At 37.2% G+C, this 25,019-nt stretch overlaps 2 protein-coding genes across 2 annotated transcripts; one reads left to right on the top strand and one right to left on the bottom strand.

Moving 5' to 3' along the window:
- Positions 1 to 112: 112 nt before the first annotated feature.
- On the bottom strand, positions 113 to 6,663 carry LOC137409403 (uncharacterized). The gene is made up of 4 exons (XM_068095560.1): positions 6,431 to 6,663; positions 5,861 to 6,002; positions 2,532 to 2,661; positions 113 to 631 (listed from the first exon to the last, which is right to left on the bottom strand). The coding sequence occupies exons 2-4, from the start codon at positions 5,984 to 5,986 to the stop codon at positions 381 to 383; spliced, it is 507 nt and encodes a 168-aa protein (XP_067951661.1). The 5' UTR covers positions 5,987 to 6,002; positions 6,431 to 6,663; the 3' UTR covers positions 113 to 380.
- Positions 6,664 to 12,240: 5,577 nt separating this feature from the next.
- Positions 12,241 to 19,243, top strand: LOC137394908 (partitioning defective 6 homolog beta-like). The gene is made up of 4 exons (XM_068081693.1): positions 12,241 to 12,467; positions 14,591 to 14,813; positions 15,322 to 15,599; positions 18,025 to 19,243. The coding sequence occupies exons 1-4, from the start codon at positions 12,396 to 12,398 to the stop codon at positions 18,442 to 18,444; spliced, it is 993 nt and encodes a 330-aa protein (XP_067937794.1). The 5' UTR covers positions 12,241 to 12,395; the 3' UTR covers positions 18,445 to 19,243.
- Positions 19,244 to 25,019: the final 5,776 nt, after the last annotated feature.

The raw sequence follows: 25,019 nt of genomic DNA, 5'->3' as shown, positions 1-25,019 counted from the left end.
CTTTTCCATTACTTCATATGAATTATAAATTATTTTGACTTGCAAACGATGCCTCCATAAATTAGTATATCGTAAATATTTGTTCATCATGAACAGGGTGGTTGATGTAGGTGATTATATAACATTATTATTAATACAAATGTTCATTAAAACCTGTAATCTAGTACAAAATTGCAAAATCTCACTGAGAGATGCACCCAAAGTATTGGGTACTATTAGACAGGTACAAAAATAAAAAGTAATATTTCAGGAAGGAATGTGTTTGTGCCACTCTGGTCTCGCTGACATCTATATGAGCCTTATACAGTCTAGTGAGGTCATCAATAAAACAAATTAACGTTCTCTTTGGTTTGGTATTTTGTAATATCTGTGATTTGTGACTACTTTGGCTTCGGTGGCGGAGTCTGTTTGCTCGCATCTTGGCTCTCAAGTATTCCTTTCATCATCGTTGAAAACTGCTTGTAGTTTATTCTGCCTTCCGCATCAGCCTCGGCAGCACCCATCATCAACTTCACCTGACTGTTGGTCACTTTCTCTCCTATTGTCTCAAATAACCATCGCAACTCTTTCTCTGTGATGAAGCCATCTTTGTTGAAAACTTTAAATGCCATCTTTACTTCCTTTTCATAACCTAATAAAACAATAATAACAAGTCAGCACAATTGTCTTTGCAAGTTTATACTGACAGCTGTATTTGTAAATTAATACAAATTTTTTAGCATTTCAGTACTTAAGGATTCTTCAACATAATAATTATAGCTATTGAGACAATCACAGTTCAGGTGCTATTGGATCCAAATTTATACAAAAAAGCACAGCTCAGCATATAGACAGTCCAGAAACTTCCATTCATTGACTAGAAGTTACCATCTTAACATTGTTGCCCATGAAAAATGTTTGGTTTCAGATCAGCATACTGTCATTTTGCATACAACACTGATGGTTTCATGAGTAAGTCTGTGTTGTGTAAGAGACGTGAGAAACTGCTGACTTATCCTTTGATGTAGTATTATGATACATCTACATACTCTGTTACTGTTTGTTTAGTTCACACTCGGCCCTCTTCATACTATTGATTTTGTATTAAAATATCATCTTGTTCAAACAAGACAGGCAGCTCTGCTACAGTCTGTTTCAAATATGGTCTGGTTCTGTCAGCATAGCTCAGTTGACTTGTCAGCTTATTCTATAAACTATAACATTGTTTATAGCCAGGCTTTCTCCAACACCAATGAGAGATTGGAGCCGTCCTTGACCCATGCAACTATTGCATTGTTTTGAGTAACCATATGCCTTCTCAGTAACATGGTTTTTTAACTAAAATATGGTCTGGAGAGCACAAGTATTATCAAAACAAATTTCCATCACATATATGATATTTTATTTAATTATTTGATAGATGCCTTTATATTGACGATTTATACCACAGACATTGCATGTTTTATTTTTTACCTTCAATTGAAATGGAAATTTGGCAGTATCTGATAGTTGATAATATCTGACAGTCGACAATATCTGATAGTTGATAACATCTGCCAGTTGACAAAAAACATTTTACGGGTAAAACGATCATATCGTAATTTGTTGAACAGTTTTTTGTATGTCTTTCCTAAAGCGAATATACACAATGTGTAAATATTATTTTGTATAAAAGCGTTTGCATATGTCGATAAAATCTCCCTGTTAGAATTTAAAAATTAGCTAAATGTTTTCTGAGAAAAGTTAAAAGACAATCATCTGAAATTGTTTTTAGCAGAAGTTAAAAATGACAGGCACATTAAGGCATAACTATAGGTTTGTGAATGTTTTAACACTTCTCTGTCTCATCACTAAGTATTTTTCAGCATCCCTATGACTGGACAGTTTTAGTATTTTCAAGGGCATAACATAGTCTTTGGTTGTCGAGTTGTCAAAGTTTATGCACAATTCAAAAGTTTTTGATCGCTGCTTTAAATAGTCTTTAAGCATGATTAGCTTGGAAAACATATAAAGCATTATTATTATTGACACAAACCTTTTTGATCTATTGCACTCTCTGGAAGCAGAATGCATAAATATAATAACAATCTCATGACAATATAATTTATGACTTCTTAATCGTGAGTAATGTAAAAGATACAAATTTATTATAACATTATAGATCTGTTACACTAAACTATTAATTGAAATACCAAGCTAAATCTTGGTGAATAATAATTTCATATTTAACTGCCTACAGCAATCAGGAAAATTGAATTGTTAAACAGATTCACTATTATTTGATAGCAGCAAACGGCTCTAACCTGCATGGTAGTAGGTAAGTGATTACTAGTAAGGTTGACTCACTTTTTATATGTCTATTATCACAAAAATAAACAATTTTGTCCCAAACTTATCGCTGCATTTTCTCATTTTTTAAAGTCATTCATAAATTTACATATATTTTTATGTAAGCTTTCCACACGTAAGCCTCTCCTTCAACCATGAACCAGCAAATAATCACATATCGTCAGTCGTTTGAGCTGAGAACCTAAATATGTGTGTATAAATACCTTTAGATCTTTTTGCCATCATAGCGAGGAACTCATCAATATCTATGGTACCGCTGCCGTCCGTGTCGACATCATGCAGCATCACATCTAACTCTTCAGGTGTTGGGTTCTGTCCTAGCGCTTTCATCACCTATCAAACAATTTCTCAAGTTATCTTACTAGACGTAGCATCACTTTATGCAAATGATAAAGTACCATACTCAGATGCTAAGGCTATCGATAAAGTGCTATACTTAGAAACTAAGGCTATCCATAAAATGCCACACTCTGAAGCTAAGGCTATTGATAAAGTACCATACTCAGAAGCTAAGGCTATCAATAAAGTACCACACTCAGAAGCTAAGGCTATCCATAAAGTGCCACACTCAGAAGCTAAGGCTATTGATAAAGTGCCATACTTAAAAACTAAGACTATCAATAAAGTGTCATACTCAGAGGCTAAGGCTATTGATAAAATACCACTGAGTGGTTATTCACACATGTTCCCATTAGACATGAGCTAGATTGCACCCATGAGCCGCAGGTGCCAAGTTCACTTTATTTATTTCTAGTCATGAGCCTCATTGTTTTCGGGCACGTTATATTTATACAAGGCTTTGTTTCATTAATCAATTGACGAGAGTCTATAATCACCTTATTGATTCAGCGAAACACAAACCTACCCTAACTGTTTGTCTTAGCTGACTTAGCTGCTAGTGTAATGTTATTGACTTTTGCACCCTGGTCAAGTTTATCAACCTTCTCATTGCTTTCTCTACTCGTTCCCTTTGTCAAGCACAGCCTTCATTCACACCTAGCAATGGAATCCTTAATAAACGTTCCTAGATTACTGCTGCCTTGTTGAGGCAGCCTTCAGGTCAGGTCCCTACCAGCCACTAGACACGAATGCCATGTCTTCGTGTCTTCTTCGTGTTCATATGAAGTTGTTTCACTTTCTAGAATACCAAAATATCTGTTTTATAATGTGAAGCAATCTTTTGAAGATCGAAAATGATGTCTACAGAGGATGTGCGTGTTTTAAAGAACCGTGTTACACAAACAATGGCTCTGTTACCTTGGCTGGACATGTCAGAGTCCACTGGCGAGGGACTCTCAACGACCGTAGGCAAGCCCAGTTGCAGAGAGCACTAAAGGTTGACTCACAACAAAATTCACATTACAGTTATTTAGTATCAAAAGGTTGTCCGTGTCTTACTCTGCTGTGTTGTAGATGCAAAATATGTGAAAATGTGAGTACAAGCTCAAAAACGAACAGTTAATCGCAGCCATCACAAAAACGCTGTTGGTTGGAATCCCTTTATTTCGATGACGTACTTGACGGGGTTATTGTTTTGACACGGGATGTTATCACGTGAATTGAAAGGCCAATAAAAGGCTCAATATAAAACGTCTTGTAGCACTAGTTTATGAAAAACACTTTGCGTTCTAGCGGAAAGCCATTCTCAAATATAGATGCTCGCTACTTTACAGTTTCATTTCAGCTTGGTCTAATCATCTAGTCGTAATCTGATCATGTGCTCCATACTTCCTGCCAAATGGCGCGAACAATTTTTGCAGCATTTTTCGACTATCACAAGTGACCAACAGGCTCCTCATGTTTATCAGAGGATTATATACACTCCTTCGGGCTAAGGTTAAAAAATTAAACTAATTTATAGGCTAGGTTTTGAGATATCAGTGCTCAAAATGACAGCGTTACAATGATGATGAAATAGAGACCGTAAGGACAATAGACATGGTTTTATTGAATGCGTGAAGTATATTTGTGAAAATATTTCGACGATTGAGGTTACATGAAAGTGTAAACAGAAGCACATCGTGTTCAACTACGTCCCATCTGAGCCGTTTTGGAAAGGAATTCCAACCTATTGCATTTTTGTGATGGCTGCGATTAACTGTTCATTTTTTAGCTTTTAAGAGCTTATAATCACATTTCCACATATTTTGCATCTACAACACAGCAGAGTGAGACATGGTGAACCTTTTGAGACTAAATAACCGTAATGTGAATTTTGTTGCAAGTCAACCTTTAAGGTTAGATCTAATTTCTGTCAACTAGTGGCCTTTTTGGGAATCCAACCCTAATCTGTTGTTTGCAGGTCAACTGATCTGTATTAGAATTTCATTGATTCACATACTCAACGGGCAGCAAGAGCGATAAATATTTTGGAGCTGCATACTCTGGCCCTAATGACAGAGACAGCTTTGATGTACTAAAGGATGTAAAGTTTATAAAGGTGTAGTGTATAATACAAGTGTACTATCTCCACTAAGTGCTACTTGGTGCTAATTTATTGTTCATATGTTATGATTTATCCTGCACACGCCCACGCATCTGTCCCACATTCTTTGCACATGTTCATCAATCATGTCTACTTATGAGGAGAATGGAATAAATGACGTCCGCTTAGAAGCCTGTGGCCCCACAAAAACCCCGCTCAGTAAGCCGACATATGATAGATGTAGAGATGTAGCGACTTTGCTCATTTACTAACTTATTTGCAGCTGCCTTGAAATTGATCTCACTAACCAGTAACCTTTGATTACAGTTTCCGAGGTCAGGTATTGCTAGCTAGTTTTTTAGCTGCGTATGATGCCTTTTCACATTTAAAAAAATAAATATATATACATGCCTTCAAAAAACCTAACAGCTTGATGAATACTATGCGAGCCAAACACTATATATGCACGTTGTCAAAATTGCAAAATTGTTTTTACTATGAACGTCAGAAGCTCAGGCTATTCGAAGTCATAACCCATAGAGGAATATTACTGGATAATAATAGCTGAGCAGAGTGTTGCTCCTTCTCAGCTGATGCCATAGTGCATGTGTGGTGAATATATGACAGTCTATCACAGGTGTGGTAAATATATGACAGTCTATCACAGGTGTGGTAAATATATGACAGTCTGTCTCAATCCTTAGGTATGCTTTGGGACCTGAACAGTTCATGTATTTAAGAGTGAGAGTGGGTATTTGAAAGGTCTGTTATCTACTGGAGAAGTAATAAATGGATTCAGTAGCTTTTAAAGGCAGTTCCACCACAACTTGCACTCAAATTGTCTCCTTTACCATTTTTAAGAGTTGCTATAGAACCTAAGCTAGTGGTACAGATCAATGAGGCTAGATAGTTGATAAAATGTCTGCTAATATCTCCAGCTATTCTTACAAGGAAAACATAAGTCTATGAATAAAAGTAAACTCCTTAAACAAACAGTCCTTCTGATTTACATTACTTATAATTCTGTCTCTCCGAGTAAATCTCTTTTAGAAATTTTATTATCGCAACAACAAGAAGTTATCTCCCACTATGACAGTGATCTCTCACCTCTCCCAGTTCTTCTGCGCTGATTGATCCACTGTTATCTTCATCAAACAGTTTGAAAGTTGCCTCCAATTCTTTAATTTCTTCCTGTGTCAGATTATCAGTAGGCTTTGCTTGTAAGTTACCCATCTCTTACACTGTTGGCCTTTTAAATAAATACCAACAACTCGATGCTTGTAATCCGACTAGTAATCTGACTAGGCTCTAATAATTTCTAAATGAAATTTCTATATTTAATTTTAATTGCTTTTATACCTGATACAAAGGCGATTATTTAGGATGACCTCTGACCTTTAACAAGTTGTCATTCACCCTTGTTTTTTTTAATTGTTTTAGTTGTTGCCTCGCATGAGTTCATATTCTTTCGTATTGTTCATATTAATAGCTCATATTGCAAAAGGTCATTTTGCTGCAACCATTTTTCACAATATTTTAACGTTAATGAAATAAATATAAACGATAAGGTGTTATTCAACTTTTAACTAAATCTATCCCAAATGCTTTTTACCTGTTACAACCTAACTAGAAATAGAGAACTTGGAAGTGTAACTCAAAGCACAATTTAAGCCTTACCTCTCTAGTGGTAGCGTACTATTTCAAATGCTGTTCAGTCACATATCCTGATTACCGAGATGTGCGGATGCCTAGTGTTAACCGATCTCAACAAACAACCGCTGTAAAACGAAGTGGCTGTGAAACTGCTATAAACTTGAGCTGTGTCTACATGTATGTACTGTACACTCGAGTGCTTGTCCTTATTGACTTAATTAGCATTAAAGCTGGTCAAATACAATATAATCAGATGCTGTGTGCCTTTTCTATAACGACGTGTTGCTGCGAAATGCTGAATGCTTTGATCAATTTATAATCGTTTGGTCGATTAGCCTCCCACAACTAGAGTATAGCATTCTTATTGGGTGCGCTCAATACTATTGATTCTACGGCGCTGATTGGAGGCCAAACTGTTGTTACAATCTCTCTCTACCCGAGTAACCCCGATATCTAGTTAGGGAACATCCACGGTATTTAAATAATGATAACTCCTTTCCTTTTTCTCTCCAATTTTTGAAAGATAAGTCGATTTTGAAACAGCATCATGTGTCTTACAATATTCTCTAATCCAATTGTCTGACAAAGAAGGTGGTTTAGAGCAGGAATTGAAATATGGAAATATCTGAGCCGCAGACTCCACAAAGAGTTACTACAGGCGATCTGGACTTTTTATACATCCTCTTCTCATATGTATTACATGGCAAGGTCCTACTTGTACGTGCCTCAGTTGACTCTGAGCAAGTCATACGTCACCTCTGATAATACAGTTTCACTTATTCATAGCTCTATAAATAATATTATATCTAATAGCTTACCAGATGCCAGCTTGAGACCCAAGCAGCATATTTTACAGATTTCTGCAAAATAGTATTACTCTAGAAAGGAACTGTATCGAGTAGACATCCTAAACTAGACCTAGACTATCCAACATCCTAAAAATGCACCTAGTTTTTTGTCGATAAAATATACACCAATTGCAAAACTGTCTTGAGAGTAGCTATAGGCTAATATTTGCGTTGTCAAGAAATGATTTCAACAGATAGGGCGTGATGAGAGAAGATGAAGTCACGAACAAAAAGGCAACAATGATTTGAGCATTGGGTCAGAGCACCTGACAGGGATCGCTAAACATATTATGGAAATGTTTACTTTTCCATATCCATTTCCATAAACATAAATATTTCCATAATTTTATGGACATGGATATGGAAATTTTATTTTAGAAATATGGAAATGTTATGGAAATGGAAATAATATGGAAATGAATTATGGAAATGTTATGGAAATGGAAAAAATATGGAAATGAATTATGGAAATGTTATGAAAATGGAAATAATATGGAAATAAATTATGGAAATGTTATGGAAATGGAAAAAAATATGGACATGAATTATGGAAATGGAAATAATATGGAAATGAATTATGGAAATATTATGGAAATGGAAATAATATGGAAATCAATTATGGAAAGGGTATGGAAACGGAAATAATATGGAAATTTTGGAAATGAATTATGGAAATTTTATGGAAATGGAAATAATATAGATTTGAATTATGGAAATTGTAACATACACGTAATCCAAGATATAAACAGAGGGGAGTTATATTGTATAGACTAGGCTACATGAATAGACAATGGTAATACACAAACAGCTAACATCAGTGGTATTACAGAAACTATTAAAGGGGTCTGGAAGAAACTAACTCAAATTGTCTCTTGCTCGGCTACATGTATAGACAATGGTAACACACAAACCCAGCTAACATCCGTGGTATTACAGAAACTATTAAAGTGGTCTGGAAGAAATTAACTCAAATTGTCTCTGGACTTGGCTACATGTACGGACAATGGTAACACACAAACCCAGCTAACATCAGTGGTATTACAGAAACTATTAAGGGAGCCTGAAAGAAACTCTCAAAACATCTCAAATCATCTCTGGCTTAGTTATAGGCAATGGTAGCATACAGTTTTGATGTTGCCTGGACCCTAAATAAAGTATATTAGCAAGCAAATATCATATTCATATTATGTATAAATTAATCACATATTCGGGAAGAGTTGACGATTGCACACACACACGCTCATTTGACACGCAAGCGCGCACACATACGTACACACCAGGGATCGCTAAACATATTATGGAAATGTTTACTTTTCCATATCCATAAACATAAATATTTCCATAATTTTTATGGAAATGGATATGGAAATTTTATTTTAGAAATATGGAAATGTTATGGAAATGGAAAAAATATGGAAATGAATTATGGAAATGTTATGGAAATGGAAAAAATATGGAAATGAATTATGGAAATGTTATGGAAATGGAAATAATATGGAAAGGAATTATGGAAATATTATGGAAATGGAAATAATATGGAAATAAATTATGGAAATGTTATGGAAATGGAAATAATATGGAAATAAATTATGGAAATGTTATGGAAATGGAAATCATATAGAAATGAATTATGGAAATGTTATGGAAATGGAAATAATATGGAAATAGGTTATGGAAATGTTATGGAAATGGAAATAGTATGAAAGTGAATTATGGAAATGTTATGGAAATGGAAATTGTGACAAACACGTAATCCCTGGCACCTGAGCATAGTTGAATTTCAAAATTCTAAACTCTAAATCTGTTGTGAGGTTTGCATTTAACGAGTGTCAACCAAATTTAGATACCCATAGGATGCCTGTTAGATGACGGCCAATTAATGAAAAAACTATTTATTATACATTTTATTTGTCATGCGTTTGTTATGCATTTTGTTTATTCAGCTAAACTCATTTTAAAAGTTTCAATTAGGAACTATCACAATTATTCCTTTCACTAAAAACCTACTAGATACGAGGTTCCAAACATCTAACCCACACTAACTGCAAAACATGTTCAGTTTCCCTTTTGTTTTGTGTTTCCATAATGAAATTTTTGTGTGTTGACTAAGTCTCTGTGTGTTGACTAGGTCTCTCTGTGTCTTGACTAAGTCTCTGCGTGTTGACTAAGTCTCTGTGTGTTGACTAAGTCTCTCTGTGTGTTGACTAAGTCTCTCTGTGTGTTGACTAAGTCTCTGTGTGTTGACTAAGTCTCTCTGTGTGTTGACTAAGTCTCTCTGTGTGTTGACTAAGTTTCTCTCTGTGTTGACTGAGTCTCTCTGTGTGTTGATTAAGTCTCTCTGTATGTTGACCAAATCTCTCTGTGTGTTGACTAAGTCTCTCTCTGTGTTGACTAAATCTCCCTGTGTTGACTAAGTCTCTGTGCGTTGACTAAGTCTCTCTGTGTGTTGACCAAATCTCTCTGTGTGTTGACCAAATCTCTCTGTGTGTTGACTAAGTCTCTCTGTGTGTTGATTAAGTCTCTCTGTATGTTGACCAAATCTCTCTGTGTGTTGATTAAGTCTCTCTCGGTTTTGACTAAATCTCTGTAGATTGACTAAGTCTCTGTATGTTGCAAAAGTTTGTAAAATCTTGTTTTCTAAATATTGTCAAGAACACAATAAATTTTTTATAGCTGTGTCGTTGTTTTCATGTGGTGCTTTTTGCTAAAAATTTATTGGAAAAAAACAGTGTATTCTTGAAAGATTTTATACAAAATGTTTGGTATGAGAAACCCGAACATAAAAAATGCTTCCTGATGTAAGGTATACCAATACCTTTAGTAGATAAAACTGGCAAGGCTGTATTGGAGAATCTTGGTTTCTGTTAAAGGCACCATCGAGAGTTGTTCTCTCTATAATTCTTCTTTAGACCAGGTAGAGCTGGTTAAGGACTGTATTCACCAAAGATTGATGAATTTCGTGCAATCTTTGAGAAATGCTTATTTTTATACTGCTGTACGCAGTAGAATGTGCTCTTTTATAATGTATACATTGTATAGACAGAAAGCAATGCAAACTATTTAAACAACACATTTTTATTGCAACCATGTAAAAAATATTCATTATGAGAGATATGAATAGAATATGAGAGATAAACAACAATATTACTGTATGTCCCTGTAGACCACAGTGCAATCTAAAAACTCAAAAAACTTCTGACTCGGTGCCACGCGTTCTTTTCCTTCATGAACCTTGCATTACACAGACATTCAATTGTTTGCTTCAGGCTAACGGGGAGAACTATGAAGTATCCAGTTTAAATCAATTATAGCCTACACGTATCTTTATATTGCAGTTATCGGTATATTACATCGGGCAGATGTTGTCTGGGAGCATCATGTTACCTCTGAGCAGGCTTTTTACATGCTCAGGAAAGCTATGCTGTTGCTAGCTGTTGGCAATAATAAAATGTCTGAACTGCACATGTCTGATAAATCTGCCTGTAAATAATGATGTAGGATGAGCTAGGAGTAGCCAGTCAATTGGTCATGAAAAAATACATGTAGGTGCATAATCATTGGGTGAACACTGATATTTGATGTGAGCAACTATATTTTAAACAGGTGCAACCTACCTGACCTACATCACCAACCTACTGACCTACATCATCAGCCTACTGACCTACATCACCAACCTACCTGACCTACATCATCAGCATACTGACCTACATCACGAACCTGGTGACCTACATGTACTGACTTGCATAAAAACAATATTTACACTCAGCTGACATCACAGTGATTTATAGAGAGACTGACCCATTTACTGACCCATTTACTGACCCTTGCAACTCATGCGCAGAAACTGAAGTTTTTGTTTAGAAGAATCTGGGATGCAGCTTCCTAAGAGCTGCTCCATTGTAGAAGTAGCCACTTAAATATAATATTTTTAGATTTTCAAGGCACAACGAATACTGTACATATCTCTTATAAGTGATACAAATTAATTAGATAACGTGTTGACTAAATTAGCAATGTAGAAAATTACAGTAAACTTTGAATGAGCAGTCGCAGGGACAAATTACCCTAGCCTGAAGAGATTAATTTTATAAAAAACTTGTCGTAGGTGCAGGTGGAACATTGATGAAATTTAACAACTAGCGTGACAACTGGGTTGTGCATCATGTGTTGGTAAAGAATGAAACAAAAAACGAAAACTACTGTACTTCCTGTACATTGAGCTCTCAAAAAACACATAATTATTTGATTACAGTTGTTTTAGCAAGCTAGTAGTAGATATCTTTTATTCAGGTTTCTGAATAAAAATCTGGTTTCATCTAGCATTTATGTTTATAAACTAGTTAGTTTTATTACAATGTTATATTGTATGTGCACATGTATTTGCAGAATCTTGTCGATTCGGCAAGGATTGCATACATATATAAAAGTATAACCTTTTGTTATACATAATTTTGTAAGCTGTTTCTATTTATTAACAGTGGAAAAGGCTGCTAAGAATCTTAACCTGACATTGCTTTAGAAACTCTGGGTAAAATAAATGGTGCAACTAACTAGCACTGATAATGAAATAACATTTTTGAGTTTGTATAAAAAGCGTAAACTTTTCATTAAAAAATAGCATGCAACCATGTCTTACAAGCATTGCACATGAATGCAGTTTAGCAGTTTACATTATTGGTATGCTTTTGGTAAGTATGGAGGAACGATTTTGAATAGTTCATGATATAGTGCAAGTTGTCTTCTCTCAAAGTCATTTATTTAAAAGGTTGTTCTCTCTTGCATAAGTTTTTTGCAACTGATTATCACAATGGTTTTAAAATAAATATTAATTTAAGAGTTTTTAATTAATGCTGACACGTAGTTTTTTTTTAAGGGGACAACTCTTCAACAGACCAATGCGAACATGGAAGGTACGTAGACCTTCTACCACCTGCATGACGTCAGGTAGGTAAGATCGCAAGGCGATGAATTATAGGTCAACAGTGATCTCGGTCTGACATTTTTCTAGGTTCCGTTTCAAAGATAGTGAGACTTAAAGAACATCTTGATCAACGGCGAGTTTTTGATAGATGTACTATAAAAATTATAATTCCACATTCTGCTTGTTATGAGATCTATCCGTATGGGGGATAGCTCATAAAATGGCTAAGAATGCCAAAATGACTAATGGCGTTTCACAACACCAAGCTTCGTTGATTGAAGTGAAGAGCAAGGTCAGTGGAAATGTTGAAAGATTGTGAAGCTGCTTAAAACCGTTTTTATTCTTATGTTTTGGTGGAACGTCAGTTGTAGCTTATTCCTGTACTAGCAATATCAGCTGTGGTGATAGGATGAACAGGTTAGTCCGCAAAAGTAAGGTAGCCACTAACGATTTATATTTATGAGCCATCTTGATTTATTTTATTCAAATACTTGTTTAAGCTGCTGCATTAGTCTTATTACTAGTTCTACCATTAGTAGCTGCGTTATTCGTTTTGTTTACCTAATGACAAGCCTAGAGACATACTTGCACATACGTTACGTATGGGCACTAAATTGCTACATATAGATTTGAGGTTTAATAATTGTAGACATGCAAATATAACTTTTGATTTTTATTACGCTTTTCAATGGTAGTTTTTAATGGTACCCTAATGTAAAAGCTTTCGATGTAGGTTGTGAATTTAAATTTAAGGGTAGCATTAAGTCAATACAAGATTTCTGCAAATGATATCAATGCAGAAATAATAAGTTTATAATAAATGTATCTACATTTATTATAAACTTGTTAAAATTGTTAATTGTATGTCTCACTTATTCTGTCATAAGGATTTTCTGTGAATAAAATAAGAATACTATTACAATGTAAAAAACACAATAATGCTATACCAATATTCGAACGGATTGGACATGAGAGCTAAATCGCTTTCACCAAGCTCACAGTTGCAATGTCTTAAGCCTCGGTGAATTCTTTTACAAGACAAGCTTGTACCCACACTTAGAGCAGACAACTTTTCTCTCTAATGCGGCAGTTCTTGGTTAGCATTCCCATCCGAGATGTTCTGGGCTGAGTACTTGGTATATGTTTTCAAGAGTGTAACATACTATGGTAGAACAAAGGCCTAGTCAGTTGGGGGTAAAAGGTGATTTTTTCCTTGAGCTGCTGAAATAGAATCAACGTTTGCATGTATGTAGTTATATCAATTAAAATATTTTGTGAGATGATTAGAATATTTGTGCCAGTAAGGAGCTTGAAAAGTCGCTCACTAACCGGGCTCGATTCGTTTTGGAGCGCTTGGCAAAAAAGCAGTGTGTAGCCTACTCCATTAATAGAGAGGTTATGAGAAATTCATTCTACTTTATATATTTTACTTGCCCTGTTAATATCTGTAGTTTATGTTGTTAAATAATGTAAAGAAATCTGTGTTCTTGTCTTGAAATATAACTCTTTAAGAACTTGAACAACTTGCTTCTCATGCAGGCTTATAGAACAGGTTGTGGAAGGCAACTGAGGTCAAACTGCATTTAATCATTGCAGTTTCACTATCCATTCACCTACTGCATTTAATCATTGCAATTTCACTATCCATTTACCTACTGCATTTAATCATTGCAGTTTCACTATCCATTTACCTACTGCATTTAATCATTGCAATTTCACTATCCATTTTCCTAAATTCTCCATTGCAGCTCTACAAAGTTGCAAAGGCTGTTGTTTTTACTGTTAGTCTTATGTCAAGCTAACTGTCTATTGTATGTGAATGTCTGTAGATGCCTACAAGATAATGTTGCTCTATCATTCAACTGGCTTTTTCTACATACTTGCAATGCTTTACAGTTATGCAAATTATATCTCTCGATAGTCGATCATCGCGTGTGAGCATTGTCCAGGAAATTACTGTTTCGCTTGCCTTCTTTGTAACTAGTTTCTCAGATTATAGAGAATAGGTCGAAAGGTGTGAAGATGCAACCGACTTATACATTCAAAAAGTTGCCAGAATCTTAGCATAATTATGTTGTGGAGAAGAGCCCTAGAGATATAGCAGAAATGCTTTAACTCAAGCTCTCATGGTGATCAACAGTTATTTGTGAAAGGAGTTGGGTGATGATTAATGGATAACCGCCCCCTTTCGGTTGCTTTGTTGAGCTGGAGCTAGACCACTTCCTAATCTTTATTGGGTGCTTAGTTCTAGTAATATCATCTCCGTTGATGCTTGCTTTATCATATTCAATGTAGGCTACATCCTTCATGATTTCCTAGTAGATTCACTCGATATTTATGAGCACGCTGTGTCTCTGAAAATTGTTCATGTATATCTATCATCGATTTGAAATATAAACAAATTTTATCTTATAGTTTGATGCTGAGTTTAGAAGATTTTCTGTGGACCGAAATGGTGTTACAAGTTCAGATGAATTCTATGAGCTTGTTAATAAACTCCACAAACTTGAGGACATTCCATTCTTGATAACATATACTGATACGTATGGTGACCAGCTACCCATCAACAACAATGATAACTTCATGAAAGCGCTCACAACAGTCAAGGGAGTGCTACGGCTTCAAATCCAACGGAAAGGTGAGCCCTTTTTTTCTTGCTTTTCGTGCCTCAGCGTGAATCACTTGCTAAGCCAATCATAAGCCAACCTCCTCACTACACCATTGGTACTAGCGATCTGCGACTTGGAGGGAGGTCTGAGCAAGCACTGCCTTAGATGAGAGATTAGTGACAGAGCAGTGTGTGTCATGCTGATTGATGCTTTCTACAATAGACGCAAGCGAGATGAACGGGTCAATGATGCATTTGTTTTTGCAATGGTTTGCGATGAAATATGGTTGTTGTTGAAATGAGGCTGCATTGTTGTGAGTGTTTTGTTGAAAGCTATCCGTACGAGCTTATCAGAGAGTGAGTCATCAGGTTGAAGGGAGTGAGTGCTCCAGTTGAGGCCAATTTAGCCATCTCATAGAATCACCCGCGTGATGTACCACATCTTCTCTAACCTATAGATCTATGTTTATTTCAATCACACGCGTGGCGTGATGTACCACATCTTCTCTAAGCTATAGGTCTATATTTATTTCATAAGGAGAAACTCCCGAGTGTGGCTTTGGAACGATTCAGCGGAAAAAGAAAACTCCAATCACCAAGTTTATAGGACAGGCTGAAAAGACGCCGCCAAGAAAAACACATGTAGCCATCAGCTTTCCTGAAGATTTCCGACGGGTTTCAGCAATTATCGATGTAGACATAGTACCTGAGACACATAGGCGAGTGCGCCTCATGAAAAACGGCACGGAAAAACCGCTCGGGTTTTACATTAGAGATGGAGTGAGTGTCCGAGTCACTCCGCATGGCCTCGAGAAGGTAAGCTAAGGTGTATACGGTGTTTGATGTGGTGTTTGTCGCAGCTTGTGTATTGCCATGTGTAGATCTACATTTCTTCCTGGTAGATATTAGTTTCGATGTGTTTGTGACTAGAAAATCTTTTCAACTGGAGTAGGTGTCTTAAATTAACCAGAGTGGAAGTCAAGGGTGTGGGTTTACATCCTCATAACCAAAGCACCTTATATTTCATATGGTGTTTTTTAAAGATTAACCATTGTATTATTTTCATATCTTAATGTTAAATATGTAATTACATAAACTTTTTATGTTATTCGTCAAGCTATTGAAAAGAACTTTGGTGTTCAAGTTGCTTTTATAAATTTCTCACAATGGTAAAATACGTTTTTCCACCTTAATGTTAGTATGCCTTTGTCTTCCCTGATAATAAATTAAACAAAAAAGTTATACCACTTTCTACCATGTTCAATTATGGTAACTTCTTCAACTCCAAAAGTTATGATAATAGAAACGCATAAAACATGTATGAAAAACAAATTTTAAATAATATATACAGTGAAACTCGGATAACTCGCCCTCGGATAGCTCGAACACGTGGTTAACTCGAACGGATTTGTTTGGTCCGTTCCCACGCAATGATAAATTGCTTTAGATAACTCGACCATAACTTCGTTAACTCGAGCAGTTTTTTGCCCAATGGCTACCGAGACGGTTGTCATCACTTTAGAATATCACTTTATTCCAAGCCATAGAGATAAACATCAATTTTTAGTAGTTCTTAGGCGTCATTGTTACCACTATCGGCAAAATATTTTCGTTAACCAATTTTCCAAAGGTTTACAAAAAATTAAATTTTACCAAACATCCGCTTTGGGATATCCCTTCGAAAGCAAGGAGCGAGGTAATCTTCGGATAAACTTGAAGGAAAATCAGCAAAATTGTTTTTTGTTAAAACGCTCAAAAGAAAAATATGTATTTTTTCTGAGCGTTGCAACCTCGATCAAGTTTTGCCTATTTTAATCTGAAAACGTCCTGGCAGTCACATCACCTAAAACAAATAAACAAATCTCAAGTAATAGGAAAATGTTTATACTTTCTAATAAAAATTGTTAAAACATTACATGGGAGGCCTCTTAACTTGCAACAAGCAATCTATGCTTTTTATTTATATATAGTTTGTATATGTACTGATGAATACATGCACTTGTGACAGTGTTCTCATAACTTGAACGCTTTGATAACTCGAACACTTTCTCTCGGTCCCGTGAAGTTCGAGTTAGCCGAGTTCCACTGTATATATGTGTGGCATGTACTAGGTTAGGTTAGGACAATGCAATTATGGTAGCTACTGGACATTATTTGTGGAGTTTGAATTAGGAACTTATCTTTTTCTGGAGGATTATCTCTTGATAACCAGTTTTGTGAGCCTGAACTTTGTGCGCCACGGATGCTACTGATGTCCTGAATGTAAAAGGTGGAATTTAGTTAGCATTTCTTTGAGTGACATTTGATTTCTAAAACTATTATGACTTCTGTTGATGCTAACTAGGGAGTAGAATATTAGATACAATTCTAATGATACTAACTAGAGAGTAGAATATTAGATACAATTCTAATGATACTAACTAGAGAGTAGAATATTAGGTACAATTCTAATGATACTAACTAGAGAGTACAATATTAGGTACAATTCTAATGATACTAACTAGAGAGTAGAATATTAGGTACAATTCTAATAATACTAACTAGAGAGTAGAATATTAGATACAATTCTAATGATACTAACTAGAGAGTAGAATATTAGATACAATTCTAATGATACTAACTAGAGAGTAGAATATTAGGTACAATTCTAATAATACTAACTAGAGAGTAGAATATTAGATACAATTCTAATGATACTAACTAGAGAGTAGAATATTAGGTACAATTCTAATGATACTAACTAAAGAGTAGAATATTAGGTACAATTCTAATAATACTAACTTGAGAGTAGAGTATTAGATACAATTCTAATAATACTAACTAGAGAGTAGAATATTAGGTACAATTCTAATGATACTAACTAAAGAGTAGAATATTAGATACAATTCTAATGATACTAACTAGAGAGTAGAATATTAGATACAATTCTAATAATACTAACTAGAGAGTAGAATATTAGATACAATTCTAATGATACTAACTAAAGAGTAGAATATTAGATACAATTCTAATGATACTAACTAAAGAGTAGAATATTAGATACAATTCTAATGATACTAACTAAAGAGTAGAATATTAGATACAATTCTAATAATACTAACTTGAGAGTAGAACGTTGGACTAAGTTGATGAGTACCTTCCATGGCTAATAGTCGACTACACTTTGCAACCAGCAGGCAACTAAACGCCTTTTGCAATCCAGTTTTGCGATTTAATTATTTTCATATTTGCTGTCACCCAGGTGCCTGGCATATTTATATCCCGATTGGTGCAAGGGGGCTTGGCGGAGAGTACTGGTCTTCTTGCTGTCAATGATGAGGTGCTAGAAGTAAATGGAATAGAAGTGACTGGTAAGTCACTTGATCAGGTCACAGACATGATGGTAGCCAACAGTTCCAATCTTATAATAACTGTAAAGCCTGTTAACCAAACAAACACTTTGGCCTCTTCATCGGCCAGGCACCATCCTCATCGACGGTCAGGCGTGTCAGTCAGCTCTAACCAATCAGCCGTTAGCATTGACAGCGATGAAGTGAAAGATTTAATGCTCAAGGACGATGAAGTAGACGAGGTTAAGGACCACACAATAGCTGACGCCCAGTCCCCAGGAATGACCAGCAAACTTAGTGAAGACCAAACCTCTGACATAGTGACTTTGTGATGCACACTTCATAGCCCTTCTGTAGTAGCTGTTCAGTGAGGAGGAGGAGTGTGTTGGCAGAGGGCGGTAACTGTTTCTGAGAAGGAAGAGGATTGTGTTGGAACTGCCTGACGTCTGTTTGTCACACCTATCCTTGCCCCGCCTACAATGGCATGTCCAGTCGTATATTGCATGTACCTGCATGATTCTATAGGAAGAGATGGTGCTCCAACCCCTTGTTGGTCTATAATCCATAATATCTATGCACCACCTATATTTTCACTTTTATTATTCTACTATTTTAGCTGTTGCTCTACAGCCATATCATCTTTTTCATTTTTCTACTCGCTATTTTTTCTAGCAATTTGTTGAGGTAAACTACTTGAGACAGATGTTCATATTGTATTGTTCATCATTTCTTGTCATATCAATTTGGCTGTTTTGATCGTAAGACGTATCCTAGTGCCTCGCGCGATAGTACATTCTAGTGACCTGTGCAGATTCTATCATCCCAGCAAGAAATGTATGACCTAACCAGGAAGACAGCTGGTCTTTTTCACATGTTTCCTAACTGTTTTTGTATACATTTTATTCTATGTATTTTATTACGCTCGCCGAATAGCGTCTATATTTGGTGTAAAACTGTTAGTGGCCCTTGCCAATCGCACAAATCTTTGACATACTTTTATTTCATAAATTATGCGCTAGATATATTCTATGTAAGTTAGCATGACTCGTCTGTATACAGCTTTTTCTTATAATGTTAACATTTCACCTACTACCAGCTCCTGCTCTAATAACATATAATCAGTGTTTCGGACATTCTCCGTGTTTTGCTCTTTCACAACTTCCAATGCTGAATAGCACACTTGAAGTCCTCTGTGATCAGACTGCTGAGCTGCTGCATCCGCTTTCTGGAAACTCGGACTGACTTGGATTGAATAGGATGGTATTTTTCCACCTGGTCAAAATGACCATTTGTATTGTATTCTGTCTTTCGGCCATGTAAAGGTCTTGATCAAAAGGATTGACCAGAAATTGCTGATTTGATATTCTTGTGCCTTTAAGATCAACAGAGCTTTCAACAGAGCTTTAGATGATATTTGCTACACATGATTAACTTTGGCCTCTAAGTATTTCGGTGACAGCATTTTGATTAGCCAGCTAGTATTCACAATGTATATTAACATGTACCTCATGATAAAAGACGACAATCAGTGCAAGTTTTGGATGGCAATGAATAACTACACACGATAAAGCTGAGCATACTAATCTCCATAGATAATAAGGGTATTTTTCACGTTAAATTCACCTAATGTTCCTTAGCCATTCCTTGCTGAAGATAGTAACTAAACACCATCAGAACAAGTTCATTAAGCTATTAATATATCATTATTACATGATGCTCTGTATGAGCTGTAGTGAAGTTTAGTTCCAGCAGCTGTATCAAAGACAGTTAATCATCTCGTTTGATGACCCCTGGGTTGTCAACAAACACGCTTAGGAGTCATATTTTGCTCTTCCTAGTGTTTCATACCTTGAAGAAGCCAGTTTGCTTGCATTTGTTCACATCCACCTATATCTACAAAAACTGACGTTCTCGTTCTGATATTTGTGAAATAAAGGCAAAACTTGTCCTAGGCTGCTGTAATGACTACATTGAATACATATTTGTAAAGCTCAGTTCAACGGGAGTTCAACAACATTTTTAACTACATGTATGTGTATGTGATTATTTTACTAATTGGGAGTTGCTTACTCTTGGAGTGATTCGTTTACTGGATACATGTAAGGTAATATCATTGAACTTAAAAGTTAAAACCCCTTAAAACTAAAAAGGGGTTTTTAGTTCAATGGGTAATATTTACGGTACTATATATACTGTGATTGGCAACCACTGTAGTCGCTACATTTAAGCTGTTTCCGGTAGATATTTCGATATACAATGTACAATTATGTAGTCTTTATCGACGAACATATAGCTCGCGTTTTCAAGCATTGAATAATGCTGTGGTCGTAGGTTGTCCTTCTATGCAAATCCACGGACAAAAGTAAATGTCCCACAATATTGACACAGTTTAATGTTCAAGACATAACTACCTGCTGTATACGCTTACACTATTTTTGCTTGCAAGCTTGGCATGAATCTGAACATCATAAAACAGATCGTACATAGCTTCTGTTATACATTATCTTCCTCATTCGTTATCACCGAATTAGGAAAGCTACATACATGTCTTCATTATTCTATCGTACAGCGATTAACCCTAAACAAGAACAAAATATTGATATTGTATTTTTCATTACGGATCCCAACTTCCTTGTGTAAAACACGTGCTGGTTGCACCACTATAAACATAGCCTTTTAGGTATGCCAACATTCATCAATGTCAGCATCACACTAGACTTCAGAGTACAAAATGTGTCAGTCTTTACATGCTTGTTTGGAAACCAAGCAAAATATGAACAAATGTTGATTATTATTTTTGTCGCACGAGCCTATTATTATTGCAAGAAAATACTTTTTTGTGTGCTTTTTTCAATACAAGAGTGTACACGGAAGAACTTCCAAAAAATTTAATAAACTTGGTTGGTTTGCTTGCCAAAATCAAAAACTTGATAGCGCGTTTGCGTCTTCAAGGATCTGTTAAACAGCCACAACGACATTTCTGAAATGATACACCTCTGAAACGTACTTGGCTGTTGTTGGTTTTTTACCTATTAATGATTATAGCAAGTGTAAGTTCTTTTATGTCAATTAGTCCATAACATAATAAGTTTTCGCAAACTTTAGGTGGTAAGTGTTGTATTTGTGGCGAGTCCACTATTTTGATGAGTACAAAAATAAAGGGTTCCGGTCTTAACTGAAATCACGAGTGTTCTGATTTATTAAACTGAATAGTTTCTCTGCTAGAATTAATGCACAACAGCCTCAAACAAACAATCTAACATGGTGGCAGCGTAAATAGTTACCCACTCGTCTATTATGGATGGTATTTCGCCTCCGGGTCAGCTTGATTTGAGATCTAAGGACATTGCTGGTGAATGGAGAAAATGGTCCAGGGCTTTTGAGGATTATCTTCTAGCTATAGATGTGACTGCAGGGACTTTGGCTGCTGAGAAACGAAAGTTAGCTTTGTTTCGCCATGTCGGTGGGGAAGATGTACGTGAAGTGTACAGTCAAATGGAATTCACTAAGGTGGTAGATGGTGAGACTAAGGATATAGATGAGGGTCCAGAAGGCAGGAAATTGAAGGATGTCCTAAAGAGATTCCTTGAGTACTGTAACCCGAGATCTGGCATTGTAGTCTCCAGGTATGAATTCCATAACAGTTCCCAGAATGGTGAGACTGTAGATGTTTATCTCATGAGGCTGAGGCGTTTGGCAGAAAGTTGTGATTTTGGTGATCAACGTGATTCCCTCGTGAGAGACAAGCTGCTGTTCGGACTGGATGATAGCAAGACTAGAGAAATTGATGAGAGAGTCCGATGAGAAACTTTCGTTAGATTTCGTTATCAGGGCTATTCGAGTAGCTGAGGCAGCTAAGGTGGCAAAGTCGAGTGAGAAATTGTTTGCTGATGTGAATGCGATTGCTCTTGGAGGTAGACCAAAAACAGGTTGTCCAACTAATATGGACTGAAGAAAGGCTAAGGTACACTGCGGAAAGTGTGGGAAAAAGCATTTCCCAAACAGATGCCCTGCGTTTGGTTCTAAGTGCTACAAGTGCATAGGAAAAAACCACTGGGCTAGTGTTTGCAGAGGTGAACCAGCTGTTGATGAGTTGTCTGAGGATGAGAATAACTCTACTCAAAAGGTCTATTTTGGAGAAATAGTGCAGATAGATAAGGTTGACACAGGTTCGTGGTATTCGGTTCTCAATGTTGGTACGAGAGAGAAGTCTAAGCAGTCTGTTAAGTTCAAGCTTGACACTGGTGCGGCGTTGAGTGTATGTGGACCTAGACATGTGATTGGTCAGATAAAACCGACTAACAAAAGGTTATTTGGACCAGGTCGAACACCACTGAAATGTCTGGGAGTTATTAGTTCTCTTGTCGGCACAGGTGATCGTGTTCTTTCAGAAGACATCTACGTGGTCGATAATCAGACTGTACCGCTTCTGAGTAGAAAGGCCTGTGAGAACCTTCAGCTGATTACAGTTGACAAGGAAAAGTGTGCAGTTGAATCGGTGACCGTGAGCAAACAGCTGTTCCGAGGTCTAGGAAAAGTCGCTAGAGAGTATTCTATCACTATGAAAGATGATTCAAAGCCTTTTGCTATCAATGCCCCCGTCCTGTACCTTTTCCGTTACGCGATAAAGCTAAACTGGCCATAGAAGATATGGTACAGCAGGGTGTAATAACAGCCGTGGAGGAATCAACCCCGTGGGTAGCGCCGATGGTGGTAGTACCCAAACCAGGTCTGGACAAGGTTAGAATTTGCACGGACTATACCGAACTAAACAAGTTTGTTATGAGAGAAATTCACCCCATGGCCACTGTCGAAAATAGTCTGGCTTCTATTGGTCAGGCGAAGATCTTTTCCAAGATCGACGCCAATAGTGGCTTTTGACAGATTCCGTTGAATGCAGAGTCCAGCAAACTTACAACATTCCTGACTCATCAGGGACGATATCGATATCTTCGGTTACCTCAAGGTCTATGTAGTGCACCAGAAATCTTTCAAGCAGAGATGAGCAGAATACTGAAGGATATAGCAGGCGTAGTCATTCATATGGATGATATTCTTGTGTTTGGTCAGACTAAGGAAGAGCATGACTCGAGGCTGAGAGAGGTTCTGGGTAAAATCGAAAAGGCAGGTCTCACATTGAACGAGTCAAAGTGCGCGTTTGGAGTGAAACGTGTGTCTTTTCTGGGGCATCTGATCGATGAGCAAGGTATACACGCTGGCCCTAGAATACAGGGAATTTTGGATTTCCCAACGCCTACCGATGTTAAAAGTGTGAGGAGCTTTCTTGGCCTAGTGAATCAGTATGCCCGGTTTTCCTGCCGCCTAGCAGAGGTGAGCAAACCTATCCGTGAGCTCTTACAGAAAGACATTGTTTGGACATGAGGAAAGGCACAGGATGATGCTTTCCAAGGCATCAAGGAGCTGTTCAAAAAGCCTCCTGTGTTAGCTGCTTACAACTCGCATAGAGAAACCATCATATCAACGGACGCGAGTAATCATGGACTGGGTGCCACTTTGAGTCAAGTTCAGGATGATGGTTCAAGACAATTGGTTGCAGCTGCGAGTCGGTTGTTTTCTGAGACAGAGAAGCGCTATGCTGCTATCGAGAAAGAAGCGCTTGGGGTATGTTGGGCGATGGAAAAGTTTTCACATCACATACTTGGTATGAAGAGTGTGGTTATCGAAACAGACCACAAACCCCTGATCAGTCTCTTTGACAACAGATTCTTGGACAAGTTACCTCCCCGAATCCAGAGTTTCAAGCTGAGACTGCAACGTTTCCAGTATACTATCCAGCATATTTCTGGTGTTTGTAACTCCTCAGCTGATGCGCTGTCTAGGTTTAGTATCTCAAGAGGAGAGGAGGTTGATGAGCTAAGAGAGGAGGCCACACACTTTGTTAACGAAACGGTGGTATTGAACGGTCTGGATAGTCGACTGGAGGAGATGAAGGCTGCTCAGAGGGATGATGAGGGGCTCTAGAAGGTAGTCAGTCTGGTGAAAGATGGATGGCCACACTATTTGTCCTCAGTGGACAGCGCTCTGAGACCATACTATGATCGCAAGGAACCTCTAACAGTGAATAAGGGCTTCCTTATGGTTGGAAGTAGGATTGTAGTCCCTCTCTCGGAGCGTTACAGGGTGCTTCAGGACATTCACCAGGGCCACTTGGGGCTCACCAAATGTCAATCTAGAGCGCGAAACAGTGTATGGTGGCCGTCTATGGCCAAGGCTATCGAGGACATGGTATCTCAGTGTCAGGTCTGTAAAACTGAGGCTAACAAAGTTGTTGAACCACTGCGACCTATCGCCACTCTTGATAGACCGTGGCAAATAGTAGGAACTGATTTGTTCCAGTTCAAAGGAGCAGTGTACTTACTGGTAGTCGACTATTATTCCAGGTACCCAGAAGTAGCACTCCTCGATGATGGTACTACCTCTAGAAAGATCATCACCCATCTAAAGAGCTTCTTTTCCCGGCATGGGATATCGGATGCAGTAGTCTCGGACAATGGTCCGCAATATGCTAGCACAGAATTCTCCAGTTTCGCTGCAGAGTATAAGTTCACTCATGTCACTAGCAGCCCCCACTATGCCCGTGGTAATGGAGCTGCTGAGCGTGCAGTTCAGACCATAAAGAGGATGCTTCAGAAAGACTCGGATCCATATCTGGCAATGTTGTCATACAGAGCGTCGCCTATCATTGGTGGTTTTTCTCCTGCAGAGCTACTGATGGGTAGAAAGCTCCGAACCACTGTGGTCACCCATCTGGACAACCTAAGACCTCAACTTCCAGACCATGAGGTGTTCAAGGCTAGAAATGATGAGTATAAGGAGAATTCGAAAGCCTGTCACGATGATGCCCACAAAGCCGTTCCGCTTCGCCCGGTAAACAAGGATGTTTTGG

The sequence above is a fragment of the Watersipora subatra genome, chromosome 1 (genome assembly GCF_963576615.1).
Source record: "Watersipora subatra chromosome 1, tzWatSuba1.1, whole genome shotgun sequence".
In the NCBI taxonomy this organism is placed as follows: Eukaryota; Metazoa; Bryozoa; class Gymnolaemata; order Cheilostomatida; family Watersiporidae; genus Watersipora; species Watersipora subatra.
Note: the sequence above shows the minus strand (reverse complement) of the source record. Positions and strands in the feature narration are given on the sequence as shown.

Bases quoted from the DNA above. Each gene is read 5' to 3' on its own strand.
- LOC137409403 (XM_068095560.1), bottom strand. From the start codon at position 5,986: ATGGGTAACTTACAAGCAAAGCCTACTGATAATCTGACACAGGAAGAA. The intron at 2,662-5,860 runs GTGAGAGATCAC...ATTGTTTGATAG, and splicing joins GCGCAGAAGAACTGGGAGAG to GTGATGAAAGCGCTAGGACA. The intron at 632-2,531 runs GTATTTATACAC...TTGTTTTATTAG, and splicing joins GATGGCAAAAAGATCTAAAG to GTTATGAAAAGGAAGTAAAG.
- LOC137394908 (XM_068081693.1), top strand. From the start codon at position 12,396: ATGGCTAAGAATGCCAAAATGACTAATGGCGTTTCACAACACCAAGCT. The intron at 14,814-15,321 runs GTGAGCCCTTTT...TTATTTCATAAG, and splicing joins GCTTCAAATCCAACGGAAAG to GAGAAACTCCCGAGTGTGGC. The intron at 15,600-18,024 runs GTAAGCTAAGGT...GCTGTCACCCAG, and splicing joins CTCCGCATGGCCTCGAGAAG to GTGCCTGGCATATTTATATC.